The sequence below is a fragment of the Camelina sativa genome, chromosome 2, assembly GCF_030686135.1.
Source record: "Camelina sativa cultivar CO46 ecotype springtype chromosome 2, ASM3068613v1".
Lineage (NCBI taxonomy): Eukaryota > Viridiplantae > Streptophyta > Magnoliopsida > Brassicales > Brassicaceae > Camelina > Camelina sativa.
This window is the reverse complement of record NC_141881.1, coordinates 3,240,363-3,254,864: the sequence shown is the minus strand read 5'-3', so window position 1 is coordinate 3,254,864 and position 14,502 is coordinate 3,240,363. Positions and strand designations below refer to the sequence as shown.

The 14,502-nt window shown below is 35.1% G+C and overlaps 4 protein-coding genes across 6 annotated transcripts; 2 read left to right on the top strand and 2 right to left on the bottom strand.

Annotated features, from left to right (window-relative positions):
* Positions 1-232: 232 nt before the first annotated feature.
* LOC104737337 (K(+) efflux antiporter 3, chloroplastic) lies at positions 233-4,954 on the top strand. Its single transcript, XM_010433829.3, has 18 exons — positions 233-711; positions 846-1,175; positions 1,270-1,371; positions 1,463-1,543; positions 1,756-1,857; positions 2,006-2,083; positions 2,195-2,263; positions 2,431-2,481; positions 2,615-2,728; positions 2,814-2,915; positions 2,998-3,132; positions 3,215-3,396; positions 3,480-3,615; positions 3,707-3,778; positions 3,861-3,956; positions 4,045-4,206; positions 4,295-4,384; positions 4,457-4,954. Exons 1-18 carry the CDS (start codon positions 661-663, stop codon positions 4,808-4,810), a joined length of 2,307 nt encoding a protein of 768 aa, XP_010432131.1. The 5' UTR covers positions 233-660; the 3' UTR covers positions 4,811-4,954.
* Positions 4,955-7,244: 2,290 nt separating this feature from the next.
* Positions 7,245-9,327, top strand: LOC104716439 (derlin-2.2). Its single transcript, XM_010433818.2, has 6 exons — positions 7,245-7,584; positions 7,735-7,834; positions 8,225-8,439; positions 8,523-8,606; positions 8,698-8,751; positions 8,842-9,327. The coding sequence occupies exons 1-6, from the start codon at positions 7,486-7,488 to the stop codon at positions 9,022-9,024; spliced, it is 735 nt and encodes a 244-aa protein (XP_010432120.1). The 5' UTR covers positions 7,245-7,485; the 3' UTR covers positions 9,025-9,327.
* Positions 9,328-9,423: 96 nt separating this feature from the next.
* Positions 9,424-11,903, bottom strand: LOC104716429 (cardiolipin synthase (CMP-forming)). Its single transcript, XM_010433807.3, has 8 exons — positions 11,331-11,903; positions 11,182-11,248; positions 11,011-11,085; positions 10,830-10,881; positions 10,338-10,423; positions 10,122-10,196; positions 9,932-10,026; positions 9,424-9,813 (listed from the first exon to the last, which is right to left on the bottom strand). Exons 1-8 carry the CDS (start codon positions 11,807-11,809, stop codon positions 9,720-9,722), a joined length of 1,023 nt encoding a protein of 340 aa, XP_010432109.2. The 5' UTR covers positions 11,810-11,903; the 3' UTR covers positions 9,424-9,719.
* A 118-nt stretch (positions 11,904-12,021) lies between these two features.
* On the bottom strand, positions 12,022-14,382 carry LOC104716421 (N6-mAMP deaminase). Of its 3 annotated transcripts, none has more exons than XR_015576468.1 (11): positions 14,206-14,370; positions 13,968-14,038; positions 13,746-13,837; positions 13,601-13,660; positions 13,310-13,522; positions 13,150-13,226; positions 12,998-13,067; positions 12,798-12,921; positions 12,632-12,698; positions 12,421-12,525; positions 12,022-12,299 (listed from the first exon to the last, which is right to left on the bottom strand). XR_015576468.1 is itself a non-coding variant. In XM_010433798.3 (11 exons), the coding sequence occupies exons 1-11, from the start codon at positions 14,280-14,282 to the stop codon at positions 12,178-12,180; spliced, it is 1,068 nt and encodes a 355-aa protein (XP_010432100.1). In that variant the 5' UTR covers positions 14,283-14,382; the 3' UTR covers positions 12,022-12,177. The 3 variants fall into 3 exon arrangements, 2 of the variants coding, with proteins under 2 accessions (XP_010432100.1, XP_087336125.1); XM_010433798.3 differs by having other exon boundaries at positions 12,798-12,911; positions 14,206-14,382; XM_087479999.1 differs by lacking the exons at positions 13,746-13,837; positions 13,968-14,038 and having other exon boundaries at positions 12,798-12,911; positions 14,206-14,347.
* Between the last annotated feature and the right edge of the window lie 120 nt (positions 14,383-14,502).

The following is a 14,502-nucleotide window of genomic DNA, read 5'->3' as shown; positions in this document are numbered from 1 at the left end:
TGAAAAAAAAAAATCAGAATATATTACATTTCTTGTTGTTCTTCAAACTTTTTAAACAATTGTTTCGACATAATCAAAATTATATAAAAAACAAAATTGGTGAGCTGCACTATGAGGCCCACCAAACAAAAAGTTTGGCCCTTGAAAAAAAAAAAAACACAAAACATAAAGGCACGTGCAAGTATAGTAGCCGTTTACTAAACCGGACCAATAACCGGTTACCGGTTTAAATGTTAACAACAGAAGAACCAAAAGGATCGTCTTCTTCTACAATCAGAATCTGTCTGTGTGGCTTGTAACGACGCTTCATTATCAGTAGTGTGACTTCTTGAGTTTTATCCACAAAAAATAATGAGATTAAAAAAAAAAAATGAATCTTTTATCTCTCTAGACTTGAAAATTTCCCTCCTTTCTCACTCCCTATGCATGTATACGTATATAGGAATCGTATATCTGGCGAGAATACACGCAAGGTGTTCTCGTCTCTGACGTGGTCTATTGTCTTCCTTAGCTTTTAGTCAATTTCTTCATCGGTGTATTTGTTCTGTACTCTTATTATTATTATCTGAAAATTAAAAGTTTGAGTCTTTAGGGTTTATGGGTGACAAAAGTAATTGCCTTTAGGCTCTTTTTTTTAGTTCTGTGGATTTCATCTCAAGAATGGCAATTAGTACTATGTTAGGGTCCATCTCTTGTTGCCCCTCTCCCAAGGTATTCTTCTTCTTCTTCTCCGGCTGACTTGGATAAAAATCACTTCTTTATGTGAAAGTCTTGATATTGGTGACAGTGATTACTGTTTTGTTGAATCTTGGATTCTGATTTTAGTGGGGTTGATTCGATTGCAGGGGTATGAGATGATTAAACAACACAGTGGTCGGTTGAAGCATTGTGTTTTCACGGTGAAAGCGTCGTGTGTACCTGAAGGCGTAAACAGTGGGTTCAAGTTGCATTCTTTTGTGGGTACAGATTTAGTTAAAAGAAGGGTTTTTTTGGATACTTCTAGAAGATTCTATTTCCAAGGTAGATGGTCTGAATCCTCCGGGAGGAGAGTGGTACAAACTTATGATGTAGCAAGTGCTGTTGATGTTATCAATGATCTTGGATTCGATACTTTGACCTTCTTGATGGTCACTGTTATTATTGTCCCTGCATTCAGAGTCCTCAAAGCTAGTCCGGTATAACACAATATACTACTACATGGGGTTAGTTTATAGTCTTGGTTATTACTACTTGGCGATTATAATATTTGTGGTTTTGATGGTGTCCCAGATACTTGGTTTCTTCTTTGCTGGTGTTGTCCTGAATCAATTTGGTTTGATTAGAAATCTCACAGATGTTAAAGTTCTTTCGGAGTGGGGGATTCTTTTCCTGGTGAGCATTTGATTCATGTCGTTGATTGAAAAGCTTTACGCATCATTGAATAAGTGGTAATGACTTGGCTTTTCCTGATTATCTTTGGCAGCTCTTTGAGATGGGTCTAGAGCTTTCACTTGCACGTCTGAAAGCTCTCGCAAAATATGCCTTTGGCATGGGACTAACTCAGGTTTGGACCTTAAATAAAGTTCCTATATCTTCACTTTTGTCAGATAAACATCTCAAGAGTCAATAATCTCTAAGACTTTGTTATGAAACTTTATAGACCATATCACAATTGCTACATCATTGTGTCTGCAAAGATGTCAGTGTCATACATCATTTGTTTAACGTTACCTTACACTGTATTGTTTTTCATTGACCCTTTTCCTTGTTTTAAAGGTTTTGTTATGCACGCTTGCATTCACTGCTTTTGAACTCCCACCTAATGGAGCCATAGGAACACGAATTCTTGAATTCCTTTTTCATTCAAGGAATGACTTGGTAAGGCTTTTCACTTGGGGTGTTCTTAAGATTTTGTTCCATTTTTAAAAAAATTTTAGCAGACGCATGTTTTCCCAATCTCAAATGCTTTATGCTGGACTTCTTAAGATATATGCTAGTATGATCTATACTTTCTGTAAAACTCCAGGTCAACATTAGAAGCATTGATGAGGCCGTAGTCATTGGCGCTGCTCTTTCTTTGTCATCTTCAGCTTTTGTTTTACAGGTATTAGCACAGTTGCAAGACCTTTAAGTCATATTTGTACATTGGTAACGAGAAGAGGCAAAGTCAATCAAGAATTTAGTATATTTCTACTGACAATTTCGAAGTGTATAGCTTCTTGCAGAAAAAGGTGAGCTCCCTACAAGATTTGGCTCAGCAACCTTGGGAATTCTTCTTCTACAGGTTTTGCTTATCCTGTATTAATCCCTGTATTCTATTCTATGACTTGTTATCCGATACTCATAAGTTATGAAAATATGTGTTTTGAAAATTCATCCAAGATATGCAAAAATCTTGTGCAAACTCCTGAATTAGACAAACTTTTCCCTTACTCCTCCCATTGTTTGCAGGATATAGCTGTTGTACCGTTACTAGTCGTTCTTCCGGTGTTGGAAAGCCAGGTAACTTGGCTATCGACTTTTTGAGCTTTTGTGGAGTATTTTTTTAGACAAAACTAATAAAAGATGCATTAAACTTTTATTAGTATCGATTAAACCGTTGCACTTAATATCTGGATCTCCATAATTTTGCAAGAATCTTGGTGGGGAAAGTATATGGCCGGAGCTTGCAAAAGAAAGTGCAAAGGCTCTTGGTGGGTTGGGAATTCTCTCTCTTGGAGGAAAGTTCTTTCTCCGTAGAATTTTCGATGTAAGTTATTTTGTGTCCTTATAACTTTACAGGACACTGTATTATTTGGTGCAGAGCTTAATACTAAGCCCAAAACAATATTCAGGTTGTTGCAGAAACCAGAAGCTCGGAAGCTTTTGTGGCCCTTTGCCTTCTCACAGTTGCTGGGACTTCACTTCTGACTCAAAAGCTTGGTTTCAGCGATACGGTTTGAATTAGTACCCCTTTAAAAGTATAAATTCCATCTAAAATTCTCACTTTAATGTCCTGACTCAGATTTTACTTTGAAGCTTGGAGCTTTTCTTGCTGGTGCACTTCTAGCGGAAACAAATTTCCGAACACAAATAGAAGCTGATATTAGGCCGTTTAGAGGGTTACTTCTCGGTTTATTCTTTGTGACCACAGGAACTTCCATTGACATGGAGGTAAAATGTTATATTGCATCGCATAAAGATTCAACGGTTTCCGGTGAAACATATGAAACATTTCTTATCCATATTTTTGCAGGTTTTGTTTCGAGAATGGCCTAATGTTCTTTCACTCTTGGGTGGTCTGATTGTGATCAAAACACTTATCATAACCGCAATCGGTCCCCGAGTTGGTCTCACATTACAAGAAAGCGTAAGAATCGGTTTTCTTCTTTCCCAAGGAGGGGAATTCGCTTTTGTTGTGTTCTCTTTAGCCAACAGGTTTCTTTCTAACTGCTCAAAATTCTCCAAACATAAAATTAGCGTCGACATTTCCCTTACTAATTAGGTGGTCATTTGTGCAGGCTAGGAGTGCTTCCAAATGAGCTGAACAAGCTGCTCATTATCGTAGTTGTTTTGTCTATGGCGTTAACACCTTATCTTAACCAACTTGGCAAAAGAGCTGCTGATTTTCTTGATGAGAAACTTGATCCTGGAGATGTAATTTTTTTAAATTTCTATCTGTGATCTGTGATCTTTATATGAAAAATAAGATTTTGCAGTCGTCATGAATCTGTTGACAATTCTGCAGAGAATAGGTGAGGATGTGAACTTTGACGTCAGTGAATCAATTGTCATCATTGGATTTGGACAAATGGGTCAGGTAAAAGTCATCATTTGCTTTCCTGCAAAAAGTTGTGCTGATGGGTTATCTTATTCTTATCAAGTCGATATGATTTTTACAGGTGTTGGCCAATTTTTTGTCGACACCATTGGTCTCAGATAGTGATCTTGTGGGATGGCCTTATATTGGTTTTGACCTGAATCCTGCTGTAGTGAAGGTCTGAAACAGATAACAGGTTTTGTTTGCAAGTGATCTGATAAAAAATTTGGCATTCTAAACTTTTTTTATGTTGGTTGTATTGGTAGGAATCAAGGAAACAAGGTTTCCCGATATTGTATGGAGACGGATCTCGACCATCGGTTTTGCAGTCTGCAGGTGTGTCATCTCCTAAAGCTATCATGATAATGTATAAAGGCAAGAAGAGAACTACTGAGGCGGTTCAAAGACTGCGTCTTGCCTTCCCCGGGGTAATTTTTGGCTCTTCCTTTCTTCCTTTATCAAATCAGACATCTGAGAAATTGCCAGAGGATGATTGCTTTCAATATATATTAACAGAGTCCGATTTACGCAAGAGCTCAAGATTTACCGCATCTCCTTGAACTAAAGAAAGTAGGAGTCACAGATGCAATCCTCGAGAATGCAGAGGTAAAAAGGTTCTGTTTCTTGATTACACTGAGATTACGGTCTGAACGAGTTTGTTTTGTTTTGGTTTTACAGACAAGTCTACAGCTAGGTTCGAAGTTGTTGACAGGATTTGGAGTAATGTCTGACGACGTAAGCTTTCTGAGCAAAGTATTCAGGGATTCAATGGAGATTCAAGCTCAAGAAGAAATCACAGCTAATGAAAACAATGCAGTTAATTTGAAGCCAATGCAAATGAAAGCTTCTGATATAAACGTGGAGTCAGCTGGTGCACAGGTGCAGCTCATGAAGCCAATGCAAATGAAGGCTTCTGATTCAAACGCAGACTCTGCAGAGATTCTTCAAGGATCGAGTCAGCCTGAGAATGATTCTTCTTCTGTGAATATAGATAATGGATTTGTTGGTAAAGCTGATAAAGCTCAAGAGTAAAAAAAAACCCTCAAAATTCTAACATTATTTTTGTTTTCTACAAGAATTTACGTTTTTCTTCTCTGTGATTATTATTGTATATTCCAAGTTTTAGCTCAAAATCTAGTACTATTCTTGGATTTTAATAGAAAACAATTCCTAACATGTTCCAGTGTTCGTCTTTGCATATAAAATTGTTTAAATTGAATTTCAATAGGTTTTTGACAACAACAAAAAAAAAAAAAAAATTCCACTAGGTTTGTATTATATAAACAAATCAATGTATAGTAAAAAAAGATTTTATAATCCACAAATGAATTTTCTAAATCATATACATAAAAGTAAGATTTCACTCTCTCCTTATTGGTTCATTTGACAATTAATTTTAAAATTTTAATATTTATTTTCAATTAAACAACACATTTTATTATATACATTAATGCATACTTTAAATTCATTCTTTAGTACTAAATTATAACTAAAATTACATAAATTGTGAATTGACTTTTTCTCCTATATTCATTTTCATTTAAACACACTATTAATTATAATTGTAACTTTTCTAATTTAATTATTTTAGAAATGTAACTTCCATCACTTTTTATCCTATAAATAACCATTCTCACATCCTCCTCCACCATATCCCAAATCCTAAATATTTTGTTTGTTTTTTTTATAATGTTCTTGCAAACCTAAATAAGAGTTTGATTTTATTTTCTGTTTATATATTTTACGTTGTTTTGAATTTTATTGTTTCTTTGTTTTATGTACTTCTCATTTTCTTCTTTGTTTTCTTATATTAGTTTGATTTAGAACACATATGTATTCTAATATGTATAATAATTTTTTGATGACCGTAATAATATTTTGGTTATAACCATCTCATAATAAGGGAATCAAGCTAACGAAAACATCTTAATTCTTTACTTTAGATGTTTGATTAGTTCTTACAAATTCATATATATTTATTTTATTCTTAAAATTTGAAATGTTCTCATGAAGGAAATTTTGTAATATAATTATCAAATCAATTTTTTTTACCTCTCTCTTACATCCAACAAAATTGTAATAAATATATTTTAGAATACTCGTCATTATATTTAATCTGTGATTCAATATATAATTATATAAAAGTCATTATTTTAAATGAAATTCAAAAATGCACTTTAAGGATTTTGCTATTAAAAAATAATTTGATATTTATTTTCTTTCTAGCTTTTACTACAAGGATGAAAAATTGAAACTAAGCCTAGCAATAGAACTTGAATTAAGGGGTATATAAAAAAAATTGTAATATAATTATCAAACCAATTTTTCTTAACTATCACTTACATCCAACAAAATTGTAATATATTTATTTTAGAATAATAACCATTATATTCAGTTTGTGATTCAACATATAATGATATAAAAATCACTAGTTTTTAATTTAATTCAAATATGGACTTTAAAGATTTTTTTATACTTTTCTATCTAGCTTTTTATTACAAGAATTAAAAATTATAACTAAACCTAGCAATATATCTTAAACTAAGGGGAATATAAAATAAAAGATTTCTTAAAAAAAATCTTTGGGAATATATATTTTAAAACTTTGAATACACTTCATATGATTTTATAGGAAATATGTATTTTTTACTTTCAAAATAGTTTAGCTTTTAATTATTAAATACTTTAGGTTATGTGTTAGTTTATATGAAAAACTTAAATTATATATTTAAATCACATAGTAAAATTTCGTTTTTATTATTAATAATAATTTATTACCTCAAATGCTTAAAAATACTAATGAAAAATATTATCAAAATTGAACAATAAAAAATAAATAACTTTAAGAGATATGTATAATATATGTACGATTATATTTAAATAATTTATATATTTTGATATTGTATAATTTGAATAAATAAAAGTGTAAAAAATGTTAACGAAATTTAAATTAATTTGTTAAGTTTTTTTTAATAGAATTATCAAATAAATTTAAATTAATTAATATATTCTGTTATACAACAATCTGCGCATTTGCGCGGGATATTATCTAGTATCATCAAAACTTTAGATTTTAAAGATTAGAAAACATAGAAAATTAACTTTAAATCATTGATCAAATAATTCATCCTAAACTCATTATATGTTTTTTTTTAATTGTGGTTGCAAAATTTCTATTCGATTTGGTATTTGGTGAGGATATAGTTTTGGACAAAAAAAACACTTACATAACTAATTTCCAATAATTTTTTTTAAAAAAAACATAGAAAACAAAATTGGTACTATTGATTGAACTAAATTCCGGTTCGGTTCGATTTGAAGGTTGGTAAAACGAAACTCCGGTTCGATTAAGCAAACTAGTGTATAAACTTTTTTTTTAAGGATAAATGCTGACGTCATTAACCTCTTATTATTGGGTCGTATGAACCACGCGCTTAAATTCGTTCGGCTTCGGTCAAAATTAAACAAAAATACTGCAAATGTCAAACTTTTAATTAAATTGATTTTGTGTAAAATATATACGAATGAAGAAGAAGCTCTCAACACAATCAGTATCGATTTCGTGAAAATTTTGAAATCTGAAAACTCTGAGGAGAAGAAGAAGCTTTTCGTAGATTCCGTTTGGGGTTCTAAGGTTTCGTTAAACGATTTAATTTTTAACTCTGTAGTTTGATCGGATCGATTTGCTATTTACGGAGAAGAAGGATATGGCTCAGGCTGTAGAAGAATGGTATAAACAGATGCCGATCATCACTCGCTCCTATCTCACGGCTGCTGTTATCACCACCGTCGGATGTTCCCTTGATGTATTTGCTAATCCCCGAATCTTTTTGTTTTGTGAAATTCGAAGTTTTGATTTGTAAACTTTTTTTGTTTTGTTTCTGTTTCTAAAATGTTCGAATTGATATGAGATTAGTTAGGCTGATTCATATTATGATTGTGTTGGATTTGTGCAGATAATATCTCCGTATAACCTCTACTTGAATCCTACCCTTGTGGTGAAGCAATACCAATATTGGCGTCTCGTTACTAATTTCTTGTATTTCCGCAAGATGGGTACTTTTTCTTACACTCTTCTTTTAAGACAAATTGGACACGACATTTGTCTTCTGACAAGTTTCTGTCTTTTGTGGATTTTCTCAGTAGTTATATGGTGTCGATACATGTATTATTTATCTTGCCTTTTATATTCATGATTCATTGATGTAGGTAGACTCACCTAGCTGCTAAGTAGTGATTCTTTAGTTTCTGAAAGGTTCCCTTTTTCAGTTGTTCACAATCTGAAATGATCAGAATGTTTTTGTCACATTACTAGCTCTATGTTTCTGACAGGATTTAGCAGCTCTTTATAGTGTTTTGAATTAGTTGATTGTGTATTCCAATTGCCTAGTTTGATATTGCTTATTATCGAGAATGTCTTTATGTTTTGGGTCTTTTTTTGGGCAGATTTGGACTTCATGTTCCATATGTTCTTTCTTGCACGATACTGCAAACTCCTTGAAGAAAACTCATTCAGGGGAAAGACGGCTGATTTCCTATACATGCTTCTATTTGGAGCATCTGTTTTGACTGGTATTGTTCTTATCGGCGGAATGATACCCTACTTGTCTGCATCATTTGCTAAAATCATATTTCTCAGCAACTCATTGACTTTCATGATGGTTGGTAACTTCTATCCCACCTTGTTTCCCCACAAATCAAGTCATCTCTAGATATCAGCAGCTAATAATCTTTTCTGTTACAGGTCTATGTATGGAGCAAACAAAATCCTTATATTCACATGAGTTTCCTTGGTCTGTTCACTTTCACTGCAGCTTACCTACCATGGGTGAGTTTTGACTTTCTTGCTTCCCCTTTTTTTGCCCTTAACTTCAACCAGAATGAAGAAATAACATTTTCTGCAAAATCCGGCATTGCAGGTGCTTCTTGGGTTCTCTATCCTTGTTGGTGCCAGTGCTTGGGTCGATCTTCTGGTACATACTCCTATCCTAAAGTTTCTTCCTCAATCTCTTTTAATTCTTTATCCTCCACATAATCTTAAAGCCTATCCACAACGATTACAGGGTATGATAGCTGGTCACGCTTACTACTTTCTGGCTGAGGTTTATCCGCGAATGACTAACCGTCATCCTTTAAAGACTCCATCATTCCTCACAGCCCTATTTGCAGATGAACCAGTTGTAGTTGCACGGCCTGAAAATGTGAGGTTTGCCGCTGCACCTTTTGATGAGATCCACCAGGATTGATTCTGATCTTACTTTTTCCAAACCGGAGCACCAATGCTCGGCTTGTTGGTCAGATATAAATGGTAAAAAGGCAGATGTTACACGGTCTATTAACTCTGACACGCGACTTGTGAGTTGTGAACAACACACCCTAGTTTCTAGTAGTTGGATGTGTTTTGGTCTCTTTTCTTTTCTCCCATCTCTTTATCTTGTTGTGTATACAAATTTGCTTCGCTCTGATGTTGTTATGGATATGGACACACTCAAATTGTACACAGCCTCCAGAAATGTCGTAATATTTTAAGTCAAAGTTCTTTGTCCGCACTCAAAGTATCACAATTGTTACTCGTCATCCAAAACTTTGCTAATTCGCCTTTTCTTAAATCTGGCTGCTGATGAGAGAGGTCAAAGATTCGCACGTGCCCGAATTCACTTTATTTACAAAGTTCAACTTTCTTAGATCACCCATTTTCAGAAAAAACTTTACCAGTAGCTCGGATAGAAAACAAACCGAACCCCTCTTTCTTTTGTACAAGACAAAAGTCAGGACATAGTTTTTTGATAGTTCACAGGCTTCTTTGTAAACAACTACTCTCTTTTTCTATATTGAAGTTAGCAGAGAAAACAGCGAGAGCTGCGTACTCCGGAAAACAACAAGACATGTTCAAGCTTCTTTCTGTATGTAGCCGGCATGTGAGTTTATAAACCGTTGGAAACTATGATCTCTTAATCATCGAGATAGGTCTCTTCTTCCAGTATTGTACACCATAAGCTGCAGTTGAAGTCATAGTTGTTGAAGCAACTAACCAGCTGGACACAAAACAAAATCAGACCAATAACAAGATTTCAGTGACCACACTTCATATGTTTGTAACTTAACAGCAGTAATTAGTCCAGGCTGCGTGGTAATTGGAAAAAGACCTATTACCTTAGATAAGTGATCCATGTCTGGGTATCTGGATTCCCAAACTCGGGTTGAAGTAGTGCACCAGCGACTAGAGCCAACTGGAAAACTGTATTCACCTGTTGATGAACATGTTCCGTTAACTAACCAGTTACGCATACGGCATACCAAAGATGCCACAACATGACAACAAGCTGTCACCTAGAGATCATACCTTGCTTATAAACAATGGTTCTACTTTCTGAGCGCTTGAACCATCGAGGTTGAAGAAATCACTCCAACTCTTCCACTGAAAGAAACAACACCAGTGTGATTCCCATCAATAATTTCAGTTCAAGTTCTTGTTAAATCATATGGTTGAGCGGCCCAACAATGTTTCGAAATAAGAGACATAAGTTGAGTGGTCTAGCTCAAAGTTACAAGAACTCACCTTCCAGTCCAAGTTTAGTGCCCTTAGGTAAACTGCACCACCGACGAGTGCAACATCCCGTAACAACACAATTCCTACCAGTCCAGCTTTCGAGCACAAATGTCACATGCATCCACCAAAACAGAGTTTAGTATCAGAGCCTTTTAAGATTTTTGTAAGGCAGTATTCCAATCTAGGACTACCTTAACTTACAAACACAGCCAAGTTCAGCAATAATTTAGTTCACTTAGTCGGTTTCCCCTTGATATAAATACATGCAATGTTTAAAAGAGGTCCGTTCAAGGAGATCAAAGGAATGAAAATTAAACTACAAAAACTCTGATACATTTCCCAAGGTTGTAGATCATTCAATTAGAGTGTAAATCACAGCACATTTTCCTTACAAGAGAAAATTCCTCCCTTCGACTTTGTCAATTCTAGATATGCCAAAATATTGATCGTAACTGCTATCTTTTTATCTACAAAGAGTAGAAGAGATGCAAGAATACTCACGATGTAAGAGATCCTTCTGCACCATTGCTACTGCGACACACCCAATAAGAACCTGAAATTAAGCACAAGTATAATCAAGAAAACTGAGATGAAATGAAACCTCACACATGTCTTCAGAGAAACCAACCCTAAATCCATAACCACATTTAGAGAACATCCATAATAGATCAAAAGAATTTACCTTGTCTGCAAGAGGATCAAGGTACGAGCCAACCACAGAATTAATCTTCATCCTCCTAGCCATGTAACCATCTAACTACAAAATCAAGAATCTCAAAAAAATTATGATTCGAAAACAATGTTTTTCTTCCCAATACTATTTAAAAAAAAAATCACAGAGAAAGATGAATACCCAATCACTAGCTCCAGAAACAGCTAAACCTACGAAAGCAGGAGAATACATCTCATTCGAGATCATCCTACAATACAAACCACAATCAAGTTGTCAGATTCTTCAATCCCCAACACATTCTCCAGATAAAGAGTTACTTATATACTTACCACCAAAGCGCAGGACCAGATACTAATCTCGCCATAGATATCAAATTCGGCACATTAACAAAACTCGTGATTACCCCACCATTCTCCTCCTTCGAGTCGTCACGATCCACCGTTGGCACCACAGTCTGTAACCCTAAATGTCTCGGAAACCTAGTTCTTCTTCTAATTCGATCCAATCCAAGATTCAGAGCTTCGACCTTCTTCAAAACAGCGCCGTTTCCGCGCCAATGCAGAGGTGTGGCAGACTGAAGCAGTTTCCAAGGAGGAGAAGACAAGAAGAGAGGTCCATGAAGAGGAACGAACCATTTCGAAATCGGAGACAATCGGTGTGAGAAGTGTGGGAACAACGGCGAAAACTGCGGTGGGATCAGAGAGACGGTTCCGCCGGAAGGTGATGAAGCGGTTGCGGCGGTGAAGAACGGTCTTGTTTTCCGGTGATTGAATTCAACTAGCTTTCTGAAGGATCTGTAAAACGCCATTGATCAACAACAAAGCTTCGCCTTCGTCTTCCTCATTAATTCTAATTTTTAATTTTGATTTAACTTTGGAATTCGAATTTTAATCACAGAAGGCGACTAGGTTTTCGCTGCTTGAGGGTTTTGACTTGTGCCACGTGTAAATATTACCGAAACACGTGGATGCTTTTGTACACGTGGCGAGATTAATCGATTTGCAATACCGAACCGGGATATAACCGAAATAATCAATCTTTTTCTTTAAAAATGATACAACCGAATTTTTGAGACCAATAAATTGAAATTCGAACCAACCAATGAACCAAAACAACTTTTGTCCGGTTTGGTGTATAAACCAACAAAATGAAGTAAACCGGTAATGTTTGAGGCCACTAAACGTACTGTGGCGAGGCTGAATCATAAACCAACCTAAGTTGTTGCTTGACTTCATCTTCTGCAAACGTTGCGTCTATAGCGGTTCTAGCCAATGCAAAGGTTTCTCTTTTACTGAGACCTTCATAAGGAAAAAAGCACAAACTTTTAGATTCTTGACAATGTATAAACTAAATCACCAGACTCAAGAATCAGAAAAGCTCTGTAACTGTTTGGATTTGAGCTCAGGTTCTGGAACTCACCAAAAGAACGAACAGCGAGAGTGTACTCATTGCAGAGGCTTGTGGAAAATACTCCAAAATCATCAGTGCATAGAATCAATGGATGTTTTGCCTTGTAGAGATGAGCTGTTAAGATCATGTCAACATCCCAATTGCTTTGATGTTAGCTTCAATGCCATCGAAAAAAATAGAGGAATGAGAATGGGAAGCAAAGCAAAAGAGAACATCTAACCGAAATGGTGTACATCGATGGAAGATATCGATTTGGTTACAATGTTGGATGTTAGACATATCTCAATCTGCAAAAACAATAGCGGAATGTTGAATTGTTTAGAATATTGTTATATTAGATCATAAGTGATGTGAAACAAAGAACAATTGTAAATGTAAGCTATTACCGGAATCCGGAAAGATTTCACTTTTGTAAAGTCTTCATCTCTGAAGAAACAAGCATGGCCAACTCGATGCGGTTTGAAATCAAGCATGGCTTGGATTTCTTTTGGATTGGGGACCTACAATGCACTAAGATGGAGAAAGTAGTAGACAAACTAAAGAAAAACATTTGATGATCGTTTAGTGGATTTTTAAGAATTAATACCTCTCCACAGTGAAGAGTGATGTAAAGATCATTGTCTTTAGCAAACTGTAATGCAGGTAAGAAAGTGTTCCTGCAAGATTTTAGAAAATGTCAGAAGGAACTCATAAAGCAAGGACGAAGTAGTAGAAGAAGAAATGCTACAAAGAAGTTACCATTCTCCAACAAGTGGATTCCCTGAAAGATCGATACCAACTACCCCAACATCTCTCATTTCCAATGCGAGCTTAACCTTTTAAGGGAAAAAGGAGAATGTTAAGAGCTGTTTTCTGCTTTAATATTTTAAGTAGCATTGCTTGTTATGCCAACACTTACAGTTTCGATTGCAGACTCGGTTGTCTCTCTACGGTCAATACTAAGAAGAAGCCTAACATAAATCTTCTTTCTTCCAAATCCATCACAGGCATTGTGCATTTTTTGAGAATCAGATGCCGTAACAAAATCAATATCAACTTCTCTAACAGATCTCAAACCTTCAATTACCGCTTCCATGTAAGAACGTTTACTCATACCAATTGAATCATTCCTCTACAAACAAACAACCATTTTCAAATGTAGAAAAATCTAACTAAGGACATTTGCAAAAAGTAATGCCAAATTGTGTACCTTTGGAGTGGTTCTTAACTCAAGATACACCACATTCTCTAAAGCAAAGTCTTCTACAACCTGTCAAGATAAGATCACTAAAGTCAACATTTACTTTAAAACAAAAAATCAAACTAGTAAATGGAAAATAAAACTAGGGTTTTACTTCTCTTGTGATTCTTGTCACGGTTTTGTGATCAGTAGTGAGTTTATGGATCAAATCAAACAACTTGAAGACTTCAACCAAAGATCGACCATCTATAAACAAACACATCAAACGAGAAAGGATTTAAACCTTTTGATTTCTAGACCAAACATGAGAAACTCTACTTGTGACACTTGAGTAGAGACCATAGAACAAACGAATTATAAAAATTAAAGACTTTACTCTTCTGAATGACATGTTCAACATCAGCAAACACTATAACACCTTTCTCACCAAGAACCCTAGCAAGCTCTCTGTTCATCAAAAGAAACAAGACCCATCATTTTAAAAGAAAAAAAAAAACTTCAGAATCGAAATTGGGCATTCATAATTGATCAGTGCAAATAGCAAACGTTGCAGATACGAAAGATATAAAACGAACAGAACTCGTAAAGAAAGAAGATAGCTTTGGGGGACTTACAGAAGAGTTGAGTCTCTAATGGAGCCGTTGAGATGAGCATGAAGCTCGATTTTGGGCAGTGAATTTATCCATTCCATTTTCTTTTGAGAAAAGAAGAGGAAGAGACACTGTACGGATTAGGAAGATAAACAGAGACGCAAACAAGTTGAGTGGTAAAGAAGAAGCCATGTAAATTTTTTATCAGTTCGGTAAATAAAAATAAAAGAGTTAAAAATAGAGCCCAAATCCTTACGGCCCGGCCCATACATTAGACCGGCGACAATTCAAATTTGGTTTACTGTTTTGTTGACTTTACTG

Coding starts and splice junctions, on each gene's coding strand:
- LOC104716439 (XM_010433818.2), top strand. CDS start 7,486: ATGGCTCAGGCTGTAGAAGAATGGTATAAACAGATGCCGATCATCACT. Junction 7,835..8,224: donor CTTGTATTTCCGCAAGATGG/GTACTTTTTCTT, acceptor TTTTTTGGGCAG/ATTTGGACTTCATGTTCCAT. Junction 8,607..8,697: donor CTGCAGCTTACCTACCATGG/GTGAGTTTTGAC, acceptor CCGGCATTGCAG/GTGCTTCTTGGGTTCTCTAT.
- LOC104716429 (XM_010433807.3), bottom strand. CDS start 11,809: ATGGCGTTTTACAGATCCTTCAGAAAGCTAGTTGAATTCAATCACCGG. Junction 11,249..11,330: donor TCTGGTCCTGCGCTTTGGTG/GTAAGTATATAA, acceptor TTTGTATTGTAG/GATGATCTCGAATGAGATGT. Junction 9,814..9,931: donor ACATGGATCACTTATCTAAG/GTAATAGGTCTT, acceptor TTTTGTGTCCAG/CTGGTTAGTTGCTTCAACAA.
- LOC104716421 (XM_010433798.3), bottom strand. CDS start 14,282: ATGGAATGGATAAATTCACTGCCCAAAATCGAGCTTCATGCTCATCTC. Junction 13,068..13,149: donor AATCCACTTGTTGGAGAATG/GTAACTTCTTTG, acceptor AAAATCTTGCAG/GAACACTTTCTTACCTGCAT. Junction 12,526..12,631: donor CATCGATGTACACCATTTCG/GTTAGATGTTCT, acceptor TGATCTTAACAG/CTCATCTCTACAAGGCAAAA.
- LOC104737337 (XM_010433829.3), top strand. CDS start 661: ATGGCAATTAGTACTATGTTAGGGTCCATCTCTTGTTGCCCCTCTCCC. Junction 2,264..2,430: donor TGGGAATTCTTCTTCTACAG/GTTTTGCTTATC, acceptor CATTGTTTGCAG/GATATAGCTGTTGTACCGTT. Junction 4,207..4,294: donor TGCGTCTTGCCTTCCCCGGG/GTAATTTTTGGC, acceptor ATATATTAACAG/AGTCCGATTTACGCAAGAGC.